Genomic DNA, 14,308 nt, shown 5'->3' with positions numbered 1-14,308 from the left:
AGGAAGTGAGTGTAAGACCCAGAAAAATGACCGACAGACCTCTTCCCGGGGCGAAATGCCAGGGCAGGCGGGGTGTACCATGAAAGTGAGAAAGCGTTGCGCGGGCCTGGAGGATCACTAGCGAGCGATCTCACTCCCAAAGCTGGGAAGGATCCCAACAATCCCAAGGGTGACTCTCACCCCGCACCCCATCTTTTATAGACTCCCAGACGGCCGAGAGGCTCTAAAAACCCCTGCGGGAAAAATAAAGATTTCTTTCCCAGAGTCCTGCGCTGCTTTGCAAGTCGGATTCCGGCAGACACGATCTGCAGCCCGATAATGACACAGTCTTTGGAAGGAGCGACTGTTCTCGCCTCGCTCGCTCCGAGTTCTGGGGACGCCTGGCTGCCCGCGCCGTGCCCCGACGGGCCGGCGTCCGACCCCGGCCGGAGCTGCCAGGCCAGCGGCGCCCTCGCCCCCGGGCCTCCTCCCGATCCGTCGGCCCCGCTGCGGTCTGCAAACATTTCCTGCCCCCACCCCCACCAGGAGCTACCCAGTTGGAGAGAGTTGGTCGCGCAGCCGGCTCAGTGCTCGCAGTTGCCCCAACTCAGCTCCCCCGGCCGCCCGGCGCTGGGGAGCGGCCCCCTCTGGCTGCGGAGCAGCCCATCGGGGAAACCCAAGCGCCAGCACCAGTGGGGAGTCCATCGGTAAGCCCAGGACTCGGGCGAGGAGGGGGACAACTGGCGGGATGCCCGAGGCCCTGCTCCCTTCCCCATCGTTACCTGCTCGCTTGCGGGGGTGTCCCGGGGCTGCCGGCCTCTCCCGGCGCTGTCTCCCCACGCAGTTGCCCATGCTGGCTCCTCAGCCAGTCCCCATGCACCGGAGGCGGCGGGGTGGTCGGCTGCTCCGCGGACGGCGGCGTCCCGGGTCAATGGCTCCGGCCGCCCGGCATCGGGCGCTCCCCGATCTCCCCCCGGGGGCGCGCTCAGCCCCAGCGCTGGCTCCGCCAAAACTTTGCGGGCCAGGGGAGAGAGGGAAGTGGCAGACTCCCCAGCACGGTCCCAGGTGGCCGGGCCAGGGGGGCCCGCGACGGTGCCCGGCCGGAGACCAGCTCCGCTGGAGGGGCGGAGAGAGGGGGCGGGCACCGCCGCAGCTACTCCCGGCTCGCTCGGGGCACCAGGCAGGGGCCGGCCCCCTGGAGCCTGTCACTCACCTGCCTAACCCCGCCCCAGGCCGGCCCCTCTCCCTTCCGCCGGCTCGCGGTGCCCGCGCCGCCGCCACCACCCGCCCCAGGTGCGCATGTGACCGACAGCACCGCCCCCTCGGGCTGGGCCTGATTTTCTCATTGGCTTCCCCCGTGGTGCGTACCGCCCCTCTCCCCACCCAGCCAGGTGCCCGCCCCGCAGCCCGTCTCCCGGGGAGCCGGGCTGGGAATTATTCGCCCTCAATGGCCTCCGGCTGCGTGCCCAGCAGCCGCCTTCCCTCTCGGTGCCACCGCCCCATTCCAGGCCCCGCCCCTCCCTGGAACTGCCTAGGCAGAAGCCGGCAGGCACGTGACCCCGGCGCCCCGCCCCCTTGCCCTTCTCCCGGCGATTGGCTCGGGAGGCGCATGCGCGGAGAGCCCGTCTGGTGCCACCGCCCATATCCCCTCCCACGGTCTCTAGTTCGCGTCATGGCCGCTGCCGCGGCTGTGGAGGCGGCGGCGCCTATGGGCGCCCTATGGGGCCTCGTGCACGACTTCGTCGTGGGTCAGCAAGAGGGCCCCGCTGACCAGGTGGCTGCAGGTACGGCAGACGGCGCCGCGCGCCTTCCGCATGGGGGCCAACAGGAGGGAGCGGCCTCAGTACAGGCGCCGGGCGGGAAGGGAGGAGCGGGGTGACTTTGAGAGATTGGTCTCAAGGCTGGTTAGTGAGCACCGCGAGGTTCAGAGCCGTAACAAGTTAGAGAGTTGCCTGTGTCTTCCTTAAAACCATTTACACTTCTCATCTCCCTGTAGCCAATTATAGGGAATCATTACATTTTACAGATGAGGAAACTGAGGCTCCGCGAGGGCAAGAGGACTTGCGCAGGGCTGCAGACCAGGCAGGAGGGGGAGCTGGGACTCGGACCCAGGCGTTCAGGGCCGAACCGGGTGCTCACGCCACGAAGCCACGCTGTTTGTGGGAGGTTGACGTGTGGAGGTGCATCCTCGCAGCGTCCGCTCCCGTCGCGTGGCATCCTGGGAGTGGCGGATGGCCCCGCGCTCTGACTGGCTGGAATTAAGAGGAGGCGAGGAGACGGGCCAGGAGGAACTGGAGATGTTCTGGGTGTCCTCCTTAAGACTTTCTCTCCGTTTCTTGCTAAAGTTCGTGATTAGTTTGCTCCATAACGTTTTATGTGGCGTTTGTTTTTGTCTTCTTCCCAGACCCCCACTTTCCTGCTTTTGACCAGTTCAGAGATCTCTTACTTCAGACAGCTTATCTAAAATTAGAATAAAACGATTTCCAGGCTTCCGTGGAGTTCTGAGACTTTGCTCTTCTAGGAAAAAAAAAAAACTACTAAAAAGTTATTGAATGTTAGGAGGCCTTCAGATCTTGGGTTTAAGTAACAATATAAAATTATCTAATGAGTAGTTTTTTAAAAAAATTTTTGGAAATTTCGTACGCTTGGAGAGAAGTAAGGACACATTTCGCTTGCAAATTGAGCGTATTAACCTTTAGAATATGTAAGAAAAGAATAGTGAATCTGCTAGAAATATAATATTTTGTTCGTTAGCAGTATTCCACTTTAATTCAATCATGCCACTATTGTTGAATACATATTATTCCCCAAACATGATGCAAAGCAATAGGAATATAAATACAAATTAGGTTAGATCTGTGCCCACCAGGAACTTATAGTATGCTGGGAGAGGCAACCATTCTGTAAGAGGTGTGTGCAGCGTAGTTTGGAAGCATCAAGGAGCAAATACCTGGTGCTGCCACCAAACTTAACATCTTACAATTTTATGAAATGTAGTGTGTTATCAGTGTTGACAATTTACAAGTACAGTGTCTTAACAATGTCATTTTCCCTCATGTTTTATTATGAAAATTTTCGAATATCCAGCCAAGTATAAAGAATTTTGTAAGGAGCACATCACTTAGGATCTATCCTACCATTAACATTTTAATATTACTTGCTTTATCATATAGCTATCCATCCATTTAAATTGCAGATACCTGTACACTTTCCTTTAAATACTTTGGCATGCATGTCATTGACTAGAGTTTGTTGACGGTTTATTTTGATGTAAAATGGAATATATAAACCTTTAAGTGTACGTTCACTGATTTTGACTAATGCATACACCTATACAATCCAACCCCCTACCAAGATATAGAACATTACTATATCAGTGTCATTTGTGATGAGTCTTTCACATTTATGCGATACGAAAACAATAATTTTGGATTTTTTTTGATTCAGAACGTATTTTGAAAAGACATCTTGAATGTCTTATCTTGAATAAGGACTTATCTTGAATAAGGACTGCAAATTCTTCTCTTTTTTTTTTTTTTTTTTTGAGACGAGGTGCCTCTCTGTCTGCCAGGCTGGAGTGCAGTGGTGAAATCATGGCTCACTGTAGCCTCGACCTATGCTCAAGCAATCCTCCTGCCTCAGCCTCCCGAAGTAGCTGGGACAACAGGGAGTGTGCCACTGCGCTCGGCTAATTTTTGTATTGTAGTGACGAGGTTTCACCATGTTGCCTAGGTTGGTCTCTAACTCCAGGACTGAAGCCATCCTCCCATCTCAGCTTCCCGAAGTGCTGGGATTACAGGCATGAGCCACTGGGACTGCTAAATTCTTACAAACGTTTTTGCAAAATTTATATTTTTGTTTCTTTCTGAAAAAAAATGGTCTAAACTGTTGCTTAATTTGAATTCAACTCAACTGATTTAAGACTGTAACACTAGCCCTGTTGTAATTTAGCCCTCCTAAGAAAAGAAAGTTGGTGGTGGGCACAGTGGCTCACGCCTGTAATGCCAACACTTTGAGAGAACAAGGTAGGCGGATTGCTTGAGCCCAGGAGTTTGAGACCAGCCTGGCCAACATGGTGAAACCCCGCTCTACTGAAAATACAAAAATTAGCCAGGCATGGTGGTGCATGCCTGTAATCCCAGCTACTCAGGAGGCTGAGGCTGGAGAATCGCTTGAGCCTGGGAGGCAGAGGCTGCCGTGAGTGGAGATCACGTCCCTGCACTCCAGCCTGGGCAACAGAGTGAGACTCCGTCTCAAAAAAACAAAAAGAAAAGAAAGTTGGTACAAAGGAATAGTAACAGATAAAAGTTGAAAAGGTTTGGTAGGGTTGGATTATGTATAACTTTGGATTCCAGGCAGAGGAATTTGAATGACCTGTTATCTGTACTAAGAGTTGTTGTAGATCCTTGAGCCAGGGAGCCATAAAATGAAAATAAATTTGACAAGGATTAAGTTAATATTGTCAATCTTAGATCACAGCCCTAGTTAGGGTTGTTAAAGGATAACAGAGTGTTGAAGCGTTTATAGAATAAGATGTGCTTTCTAATCCTTCAGCCTAAATCAAGCTTTGTTAGCGCTAAAGGGAACAGCTAGCTTCCTGTTCAGTCACTCAGAGTAGCAGCCTGCAAATTTAAATGCAGAAGGAGCACCCTTTGATCACAAAAGCAGCTGCTGCCACCTTTGTTTTGTACCTGGGTTCCTGGTGAAAGTGTCAGCTGTAAAGAAGCTGCAGGCGATGGGAGGGAAATAACCTGGCAGCCTAAGGGTTAAAGGCCTCTTGGGCAAGCCTTCAAAGCCTGCCACTACCTGGCCCCAGCCTTTTTTTCTCACTACTCCCTGGATGTTTAATTCCAGGCAGCCACCTTTATTCATAGTTCCCTGAGTGCTTTCCTTCCCAATTCCCTTCACTAGCTCTGTGTAATCGAAGTTAGACCTGAGAGTCAAGGCCCAGCTTGAGTTCCCTACCCCTCCCCAAGTGTTTCCTGATTAACCCAGCCAGACAGCATCTCATACGTCAGAATCTTTGTAGTACGCACTTATTTCTCAACCACTCACGTATTTAGTGGACTAGTTTAGTGGCTGTTGCTGTATACATCTCCACATCCTACCCTCCCAGTTGTACCACCAGAATCTCCTGAAATTGGCATCAGTAGGTACACAATAAAAACTGCTTGAGTGAATGCAATGAGAAATGTTGAAGGAAGAATCTGTGGAATTTGAGTTCTAACTAGTTATTATAGGGCTTGAAGGAGATAGAGGACTCTAAGAAGACCCCAAGGTTTTGAACCAGAGGATGAGGAAAAGAAATACTTTGTCTAAAATTAGGATGAGAGCTGATTTTCAGAGAATGTGATTTTTGAACACGTTGAATTTGCAGGTGATGGATATAATTTTTTTCCTTTTAGTTATTTGGATTTTCCTTCATTTCAGTCTTTATTGTATTGTGTTTTTCCATGTTTGTGATTCCCTAAGAATACCTCTATTCCTTAAGTCAAAGTATTAAAGAACAGTAAAATACAGTTTAGTGAAATATCTGAGGCATTATCAGCAGAAAGGGCATTTTGAGAGCTTGATTGGAACTTAGTCCTGATTGGGATTTTTCTCTCTCCTGCTCCTTCTCATCCTCCCACCCTACCCGCTTCCCCTCACTTCCCTTTGGCTGCTAGTCCAGATTCTCAAGAGGCTTCAACTCCATCAAACAGAGATCTGTTTGTGCATTCTGTGTCAATGATCACATAAATACTCCTTTGACTTCTCAGTGCCCCCACACAAACTGGTGCCTTGCTAAGGAAAGTGTGGGTAGTTAGGAGGTGCTAGTAGGTCCATTTTTAGAGAGCAAATCTTGAACGTGTTGGAAAATCTTAGACCCTCCTATAAAGGGAAATGAACTTACACTGATTTTTTCCTTGATACCAGCGAAAATACCGTTAGGAAAATTAACTCTCTGTTAGCTTTCTTCATCCCAGGAGTCCAAGTGCATAATTAATAGTATTTCCAGGTATTCCGGGTGTGTTGTTGTTGTTGTTTGTTTGTTTGCTTTTGAGATGGAGTTTTGCTCTGTTGCCCAGGCTGGAGTGCAATGGTGTGATCTCTGCTGACCGTAACCTCTGCCCCCCAGGTTCAAGTGATTCTCCTGCCTCAGCCTCCCTAGTAGCTGGGATCACAAGCATGCATCACCACGCACGGCTAATTTTGTATTTTTAGTAGAGATAGGGTTTCTCCATGTTGGTCAGGCAAGTCTCCAAACTTCCGACCTCAGGTGATCTGCCTGCCTTGGCCTCCCAAAGTGCTGAGATTACAGGTGTGAGCCACCATGCCAACCCTGGTTATTTTTAATTTTGGATAATTTGCACCATTAAAAGAATTAATTACTTAAAGTTAGTGGCCCATGGTCCATAAACCCAGGAATTTTACTTCTTTCTCATGCCAACCCAATCTCTGTTTATATCACTGTGGTAACACAGAACTTGTTACACTGTGATTGTTTTATTTATTTATTTTAGAAGCAGGGTCCACTCTGTTGCCCCAGCTGGAGTGCAGTGTGACCTCGAAGAACTTCTGGGCTCAAGTGATCCTCCGGCCTCAGCCTCCAGAGTAGCTGAGACTACAGGCCCGTGCCACCACACCTGGCTAATTTTTTTGTAGCGAACAGGGCCTTGTTTTGTTGCCCAAGGTGGTCTCCAACTCCTGACCTCTAGCGATCCTCCAGCCTCAGCCCACTGTGATTGTTTTAAATGTCTTTCTGGGCTAGACATGGTGGTTCATGCCTGTAATCCCAGCACTTTGGGAGGCTGAGGTGGGAGGATTGCTTGGGCCCAAGAATTCGAAACCAGCCTGTACAGTATAGTGAGACCTTGTCTCTACAAAAATCTTTAAAAATCAGCCCAGCATGGTGGTGTGCCTGTAGTCGCAGCCACTTGGGAGGCTGAGGTAGGAGAATCACTTGAACCCTGGAGGGAGAGGTTACATTGAGCCAAAGATGGCACCACTGCACTCCAGCCTGGGTGACAGAGCAAGACTCTGTCTCAAAAATGAATAAATGAATGAATGTTTGTCTTTCTGCTCCAGCAGACTATGGACTTCCCCAAAACTCCCTGCCCATATTTCTATCTTAAGCCCTAACATGGTACCCTATTTATAATATTCAGTAAATGTTGAATGAAAACAAACATATGGCTTTTTTTTTTTTTTTTTTTTTTGGAGATGAAGTCTTGCTCTGTTGCCCAGGCTGGTGTGCAGTGGCGCGATCTTGGCTCACTGCAACCTTAGCCTCCTGGGTTCAAATGACTCTTCTGCCTCAGCCTCCGAAACAGCTAGGATTACAGGCCCATGCCATCATGGACAGCTAATTTTTGTTTGTTTTTTTTTTTTTATAGTAGAAACAGGGTTTCATCATGTTGGCCAGGCTGGTCTCAAACTCCTAACCTCAAGTAATCCACCTGCCTCGGCCTCCCAAAGTGCAAGGATTACAGGTGTGAGCCACCGTGCCTGGCCACCATCTTCCTTACTTTTTTTTACTGCCTTGTAATAGCTTTATTATCTGATTTTTCTCTAATTTTTTCTTTCTTTTCTTTTCTTTTTTTTTTGAGACAGAGTCTCGCTCAGTCGCCCAGGCGGGAGTGCAGTGGCTCCGTCTCCACTCACTGCAAGCTCTGCCTCCTGGGATCACACCATTCTCCTACCTCAGCCTCCCAAGTAGCTGGGACTACAGGCGCCCGCCACCACGCCCAGCTAATATTTTTGTATTTTTTTTTAGTAGAGACAGGGTTTCACTGTGTTAACCAGGATGGTCTCAATCTCCTGACCTCGTGATCCGCCCGCCTCGGCCTCCCAAAGTGCTGGGATTACAGGCGTGAACCACCGCGCCCGGCCTCATTTTTCTCTAATTTTTTCTACTTTTATACTTTTTTCTTTTTTTTTTTTCTTTTTTTTTTAGATTGAGTTTCACTGTGTAGCCCAGGCTGGAGTGCAATGGCATGATCTCAGCTCATTGCAAACTCTGCCTCCCAGGTTCAGGTGATTCTCCTGCCTCAGCCTTCGGAGTAGCTAGGATTACAGGCATGCGCTACCACACCCGGCTAGTTTTTGTGTTAGTAGAGACAGGTTTTTGCCACGTTGGCCAGACTGGTCTCAAACTCCTGACCTGAGGTGATCCGCCCACCTCAGCCTCCCAGAGTACTAGGATTACTGGCATGAGCCACCGTGCCCAGCCTTATAGTCACTTTTATGTTTGTGCTGCATTAATTCAAGAATTTTGTGAAAGCTATATGAAGACTAAAGGGCTTTGCCAGGAGAGTTCACCCACATACTGGGGTTCAAGGAATCACATGCAAATGGCTATTTATTTGTAATTATAAAGCAGCCATTTTCATATTAATGTATGCAGAATGCCGAAGAAGCATTTTTCTTTTTTTTTTTCTTTGAGACGGAGTCTCGCTCTATCGCCCAGGCGTGATTTCGGCTCATGCAACCTCTGCCTCCCAGGTTCAAGCAATTCTTCTGCCTCAGTCTCCTGAGTAGCTGGGACTACAGGCGCATGCCACTACACCCAGCTAATTTTTGTATTTTTGGTAGAGATGGGGTTTCACCATATTGGCCAGACTGGTCTCGATCTCCTGACCTCATGATCCACCCACCTCATCCTCCCAGAGTGGTGGGATTATAGGCGTGAGCCACCACGCCCGGCCTTTACCTCAATTTTTTTAAAAAATGAAAAAATAAGAAGGTACTGAATGGGCCCTATTTGGCACTTCTTGTCTTAGAGCCTTCGTTCCAAACATAGACCCTAGCCTGACATCCACGGAGGGTTTTGATGGTATTGCTGAAGAAAAATGATTCAGTTCATTGATATCCTTTGCTATTAACAGTTGTTAGTCCCCTATGGCTTCATCTGTACAATTATTAACTCCTTCTGTGCCCATTATTGAAATTAGTTTTTAGATGGGTTGTTTCAGCAGAGTTTTCTGTACTATAGCCAGGCTGTTCCAAGAAAGTACCCTTTTCTACCTTCCCAAATGTTGCAATGCCCTTTTGTGGTTCGTAACCCAGAAATAGGTGTTTCAGTTCATGTAAGTGTTGCCATTAAGGAATTGGGTATAGAACCCAACTTGGTTTGTTTGGCCTGTTAGTCTGGCTGCTACCCCTTCCCCCACCCTTACAGTCTGCTCATTTTTTCCCTTGGCTCTTTCTCAGGAGCTGGGGCAGCAGCTGGGCCTTCCACATCCTGGCACAAGTGGGCTAAGAGTGCCTGATGTCTAAATTGGTGCCAGTCACGAGCTATAAGTCCTAACTAGAGCTCTCATTTTCCTCAGTCTCATTGGACGACTTCTTACTGTGGTGCTAGAGTGAGCCTCTGTCCAGGTCAGCTCATAACTGTTGCTGTGAGACCACAGACTTTAGGAGAATTGGAAGTTTAGGATTTCTTCAGACCTCTCTTTCACTTTTTCCAGCATTGACACAAGCTGACTAGTTAAGGTTCTGCATTTAGAGGTAGGTGGATTAGGAACCCAGAACAGGCTGCTAGAAGTAATTCTCTGGTTGTCACACCTTATTTAGCTATAAGTGTTCAATGTGAACCAAAGCCTTATGAAGATTGTTAGCCTTTTACCCTGTTTCTCCCTTGAAAATACATTCTAAGATGCTTCTCTTCAATATATGTGAGTTACTATTGTGCTGCTAAAATTGCATTTAAAGGCCAGGTGCAGTGGCTCACATCTGTAGTCCCAGCACTTTGAGAGGTCAAGGTGGGTGGATCACTTGAGCCCAGGAATTTGAGACCAGCCTGGGCAACATGGCAAAACCCTGTCCCTACAAAAAAATACAAAAATTAGGCGGGCATGGTGGTGCATGCCTGTAGTCCCAGCTACTCGGGAGGCTGAGGTGAGAGGATCACTTGAGCCTGAGAAGTCGAGGCTGCAGTGAGCCATGATTGTACTACTGCACAGAGCTAGACCCTGCCTCAAAAAAAAAAAATCCAAATAATATAGGTAGATACTCCTCCCTCCAGGAGGTGGAGTTTAATCTTCCCCTCCCCATTGAATGTGAGCTGGACTTAATGAATACCTTACAAATAAAAGAGTACCAGAAAGAGAAAAGTAGTAACTATAGTGCAGAGACCTGGCAGACATACCTTAACCAAGTGATAAACATTAACATTGCCAGTGATGGAGAAGCCATGTTACTATCTTATATCCCTGATATGATATGATGAGAAGGGTACTTCACCTCTGTGATATTCTTTTTTAAAACCCATAACCCCAGTCTAAACATGAGGGAAACATCAAACAAATGCAAATTGGGGAACCTTCTATAAAGTACTTCTTTAAAACTATCAAGGTCATTAAAAACAAGGAAAGACTAAGAAACTTTCACAGACCAGGAGAGACTAAGAATTCAAGATGACTAACTGCAATTTGGTATTCTTAATTGGATCCTGGAACAGAAATTTGGCATTAGTGGAGAAACTATTGAAATCTGAATAAAGCCTAGAGTTTAGTTAATAGTGTGTATCAGTGCTAACCTAATCTCTTAGTTTTGACACTCGTACATAGTTTCACAGATGTGTGCCATGTAAGACGTTAACATTAAGAGAAACCGAGTGATGGCTATACGGGAACTCCGCACTATCATTGCAACTTTGCTATAAATGTAAAATTATTCCAAAATGAAATATTTCTTTTAAAACAATAGTCTACCTCTCAACCCTTAACTATGCATTTTCCCTCCCTGAAGGCAACAAATGTTATTAGTTCCTTTTATATCTTCCAGAGATGTAAATAAATGCAAATAAAAACAATCCCCCCTCCCTTTAAAAACAATGCTACGCACATATTATATACACTGTTTATACACACTGTTATTTTAGATCTTGACTCATTATCAGTATATATATAGCTTCAGTCTTTCTTCATTTGTCTTTTTAAAAGTAGCTACAGGCCAGGTGTGTTGGCTTACGTCTGTAATCTCAGCACTTTGGGAGGCCAAGGCAGGCAGATCACTTGAGCTCAGGAGTTCGAGACCAGCCATAGGCAACATGGCAAAAGCCCCATCTCTACTAAAAATACAATCCAGCCTGGGCAACAGAGCAGGATGCTGTCTCAAAAAATAAAAATAAAAAAAGATTAAAAAATAAATAAAAGTAGCTACAGAGAATTCCATTGTATGGATGTACTATAATTCATTTAACTGGTTTCTTATTGATGGGCATGTGTTGTTTGCAGTCATTTACTGTTACAAATAATGCTGTATTGAATAACGTTATACATGCATTATTTTGCACTTTCACAGTACAGTTAGCCCTCCATATCTGTGTGTTCTGCATCCTTGATTCAAGCAACTGCAGGTCAAAAGTATTTGGGAGAAAAAATAGCAACTGTACTGAACATGTATAGACTTTTTTCCTGTCATTATTCCCTAAACAATACAGTGTAACAACTATTTGCATAGCACTTAGATTGTATTAAGTATTATGAGTAATCTAGAGATGATTTAAAGTATACAGGAGAGTGTGCATAGTTTGTATGCAAATACTCTTACCATTTTATATAAGGGTCTTGAGCATCCACAGATTTTAGTATCCTCAGGAGGTCCTGGAGCCAATCTCTCATGTATATACCAAAAGATGACTAGATAGCTAGAGGATAAACTTCTAGCTTTCCTGGGTTAAAGCCTATATGTACCTGGAATTCTAAAGATGTTATATTGCCCTCAATATAGGGTTGCACCAGTTTATAATCCTACCTGCAATGTTTAAGAATGTCTGTTTCTGAATATCATGACCAAACATAATATATTGCTAAGTTTTTTGTCTTTGCCAGTCTGTTAGATTTTCTTAAAAAGTTTCTGTGTAGTTTAATTTACATCTTTTATTGTAAATATGGTTGAGCACCTTTTCGTACATACTTGTAGTTCCTTTTATGTGGAATGCCTGTTCATTTTTTTGTTTTTGCCCATTTTATTTTTTTAATTTTATTTATTTATTTATTTTGAGACAGATCGTCACTCTGTCACCCAGGCTGGAGTGCAGTGGCACGATCTCGGCTCACTGCAACCTCTGCCTCCCGGGATCAAGTGATTCTTGTCCCTCAGCCTCCCAAGTAGCTGGGATTTACAGGCATGCGCCACCACACACATGTTTTGCCATGTTGGCTAGGCTGGTCTCAAACTCCTGGCCTCAAGCAATCCACCTGCCTTGGCCTCCCAAAATGTTGGGATTACAGGCATGAGCCACTGTGCCCAGCCTGTTTTTGCCCATTTTAAATTGTTGCCCTTTTCTGCATTGATTTGTGGGAACTCTTTATATATCGGGAAACTGGCCTTTTGTTATAAGACTTGCAAATTTTTTTCCCAGTTTGTCCTATGATCATTATTTTTGCCTTGTAGAAAATCTGACTTTTTAAAACCAATCTTTTATGGCTTCTGAATTTTATCTTGTTCTTAGAAATTTTCTCATATTTAGGCCAGGCGCGGTGGCTCACGCCTGTAATCCCAGCACTTTGGGAGGCCAAGGCCAGCAGATCACGAGGTCAGGAGATCGAGACCATCCTGGCTAACACGGTGAAACCCTGTCTCTACTAAAAATACAAAAAAATTAGCCGGGTGTGGTGGCGGGCGCCTGTAGTCCCAGCTACTCAGGAGGCTGAGGCAGGAGAATGGCATGAACCCGGGAGGCGGAGCTTGCAGTGAGCCGAGATCGCGCCAACGCACTCTGGCCTGGGCGAAAGAGCGAGACTCTGTCTCAAAAAAAAAAAAAAGAAAAGAAATTTTCTCATATTTAAAAAACATATTTTGGTGAAAGATTTAAAGCCAATGTTTTTGTTTGTTTTCCAAATTGGTTCCAGGACAATCATTCTAACACTATTGAATAGTCTTTATTTTTCCCATTAACTGAAATAGGATTTTAAAAATCATATTCTCATATGTATTTGTGTCTCTGGACTTTCCATTCTATTTTTGCACCACTGATTTCTTTGAATATGAATTGAAACTGCACTGGTTGTTTTTTATTTTTATTATGGAAAATTACAAGTATATTCAAAAGTGTATACTTTTTATTTTCCTTTTTTTTGTTGAAAGTGTACACTTTTAAAATGTGACCATATAATAATCTCTTAATATCTGGAAGGGCTACCTTCTCCCTGATTTTCTATTACTCCTTTTCACAACTTGCCTGTCTAATTTTTTATATATATATATATATATATATATATATATATAAAACTTTAATTTCAGGATAAGCTTATCTAGTTTCCAAAAGTATTCTGTTAGTGTTTTTATGGCGATTATCTTAAAATTATAGATTGATTTGGGAAATTTGTCATCTTGAGTCTTTCAAAGATATGAGATGCCTTTCTATAAAGTTTCCTTTTCAGATCTTCATTAGTGCTTGTTTTAAAAAACGCTTTTACCAATTTCTCCCCATTTTCTTCTGTACTTTGCAGCCACCATTCTACTCTCTGCTTTTGTGAATTAAACTTTTTTAGATTCTCCATATAAGTGAGATCATAGGATACTGTATTTGTCTTTCTCTTCTGGCTTACTTCACTTAGCAAGATGTTCACCCAGGTTCATTTGTGTTGTCCCAAGTGGCAGGATTTTGGCCTGGCACAGTGGCTCACGCCTGCAATCCCAGCACTTTCAGAGGTTGAGGTGGGCGGATCACCTGAGGTCAGGAGTTCAAGACCAGCCTGGCCAACATGGCGAAACCCCATCTCTACTAAAAAATACAAAAATTAGCCAGGCATGGTGGCATGCGCCTGTAATCCCAGCTACTTGGGTGGCTGAGACAGGAGAATTGCTTGAAACAGAGAAGTGGAGGTTGCAGTGGGCTGGGATCACACTGCTGCACTCCAGCCTGGGTGACAGAGAGACCCTGTCTCAGAAACAAACAAACAAACAAACAAAAAACACCAAGTGGTAAGATTTCTTTCTTTCTTATAGCTGAATAGTATTCTGTTGTATATGTGTACACACACGTCACATTTTCTTTATTGATTTATCTGTTGACACTTAGGTTGCTACCAGATCTTGGCTACTGTGAATAATGCTGCAGTGAACATGGGAGTACAGACATCTCTACAGATACTGATTTCATTTCCTTTGGATATGTACCTAGTAGTGGGATTGTTGGGTCATATAGTAGTTCTATTTTTAATTTTTTAAGAAACCTCCATGCTGTTTTCCATAATGGCTGTACTAATTTACATTCCCACCAACAGTGTACAAAGGTTACCTTTTCTCTCTGTCTTCACCAGCACTTGTTATCTCTTGTCTTTTTGATAATAGCCATCCTAGCAGGTATGAAGTGATATCTCACTAGTGCTTTAAAGTT

At 45.4% G+C, this 14,308-nt stretch overlaps 2 protein-coding genes across 7 annotated transcripts in view; one reads left to right on the top strand and one right to left on the bottom strand.

Moving 5' to 3' along the window:
• Positions 1–1,105, bottom strand: part of UBTD1 (ubiquitin domain containing 1) — a 70,365-nt gene extending 69,260 nt beyond the window's left edge. The window contains exon 1 of the mRNA XM_008950750.4: positions 762–1,105. Within this exon, the coding sequence (XP_008948998.2) occupies positions 762–831 (70 nt within the window). The 5' untranslated portion in view covers positions 832–1,105. The remainder of the gene's footprint in view (positions 1–761) is intronic.
• A 283-nt stretch (positions 1,106–1,388) lies between these two features.
• MMS19 (MMS19 homolog, cytosolic iron-sulfur assembly component) overlaps positions 1,389–14,308 on the top strand; it is a 40,334-nt gene continuing 27,414 nt past the window's right edge. For 3 of the 6 annotated variants that reach the window (XM_063607837.1, XM_063607838.1, XM_055093245.2), the window contains exon 1: positions 1,389–1,763. In XM_063607837.1, coding sequence (XP_063463907.1) covers positions 1,427–1,763 — 337 coding nt within the window. In that variant the 5' untranslated portion in view covers positions 1,389–1,426. The remainder of the gene's footprint in view (positions 1,764–14,308) is intronic. The other 3 variants (XM_063607840.1, XM_063607839.1, XM_063607841.1) reach the window with 2 other exon arrangements.

The sequence above is a fragment of the Pan paniscus genome, chromosome 8, assembly GCF_029289425.2.
Source record: "Pan paniscus chromosome 8, NHGRI_mPanPan1-v2.0_pri, whole genome shotgun sequence".
Classification (NCBI taxonomy): domain Eukaryota; kingdom Metazoa; phylum Chordata; class Mammalia; order Primates; family Hominidae; genus Pan; species Pan paniscus.
Note: the sequence above shows the minus strand (reverse complement) of the source record. Positions and strands in the feature narration are given on the sequence as shown.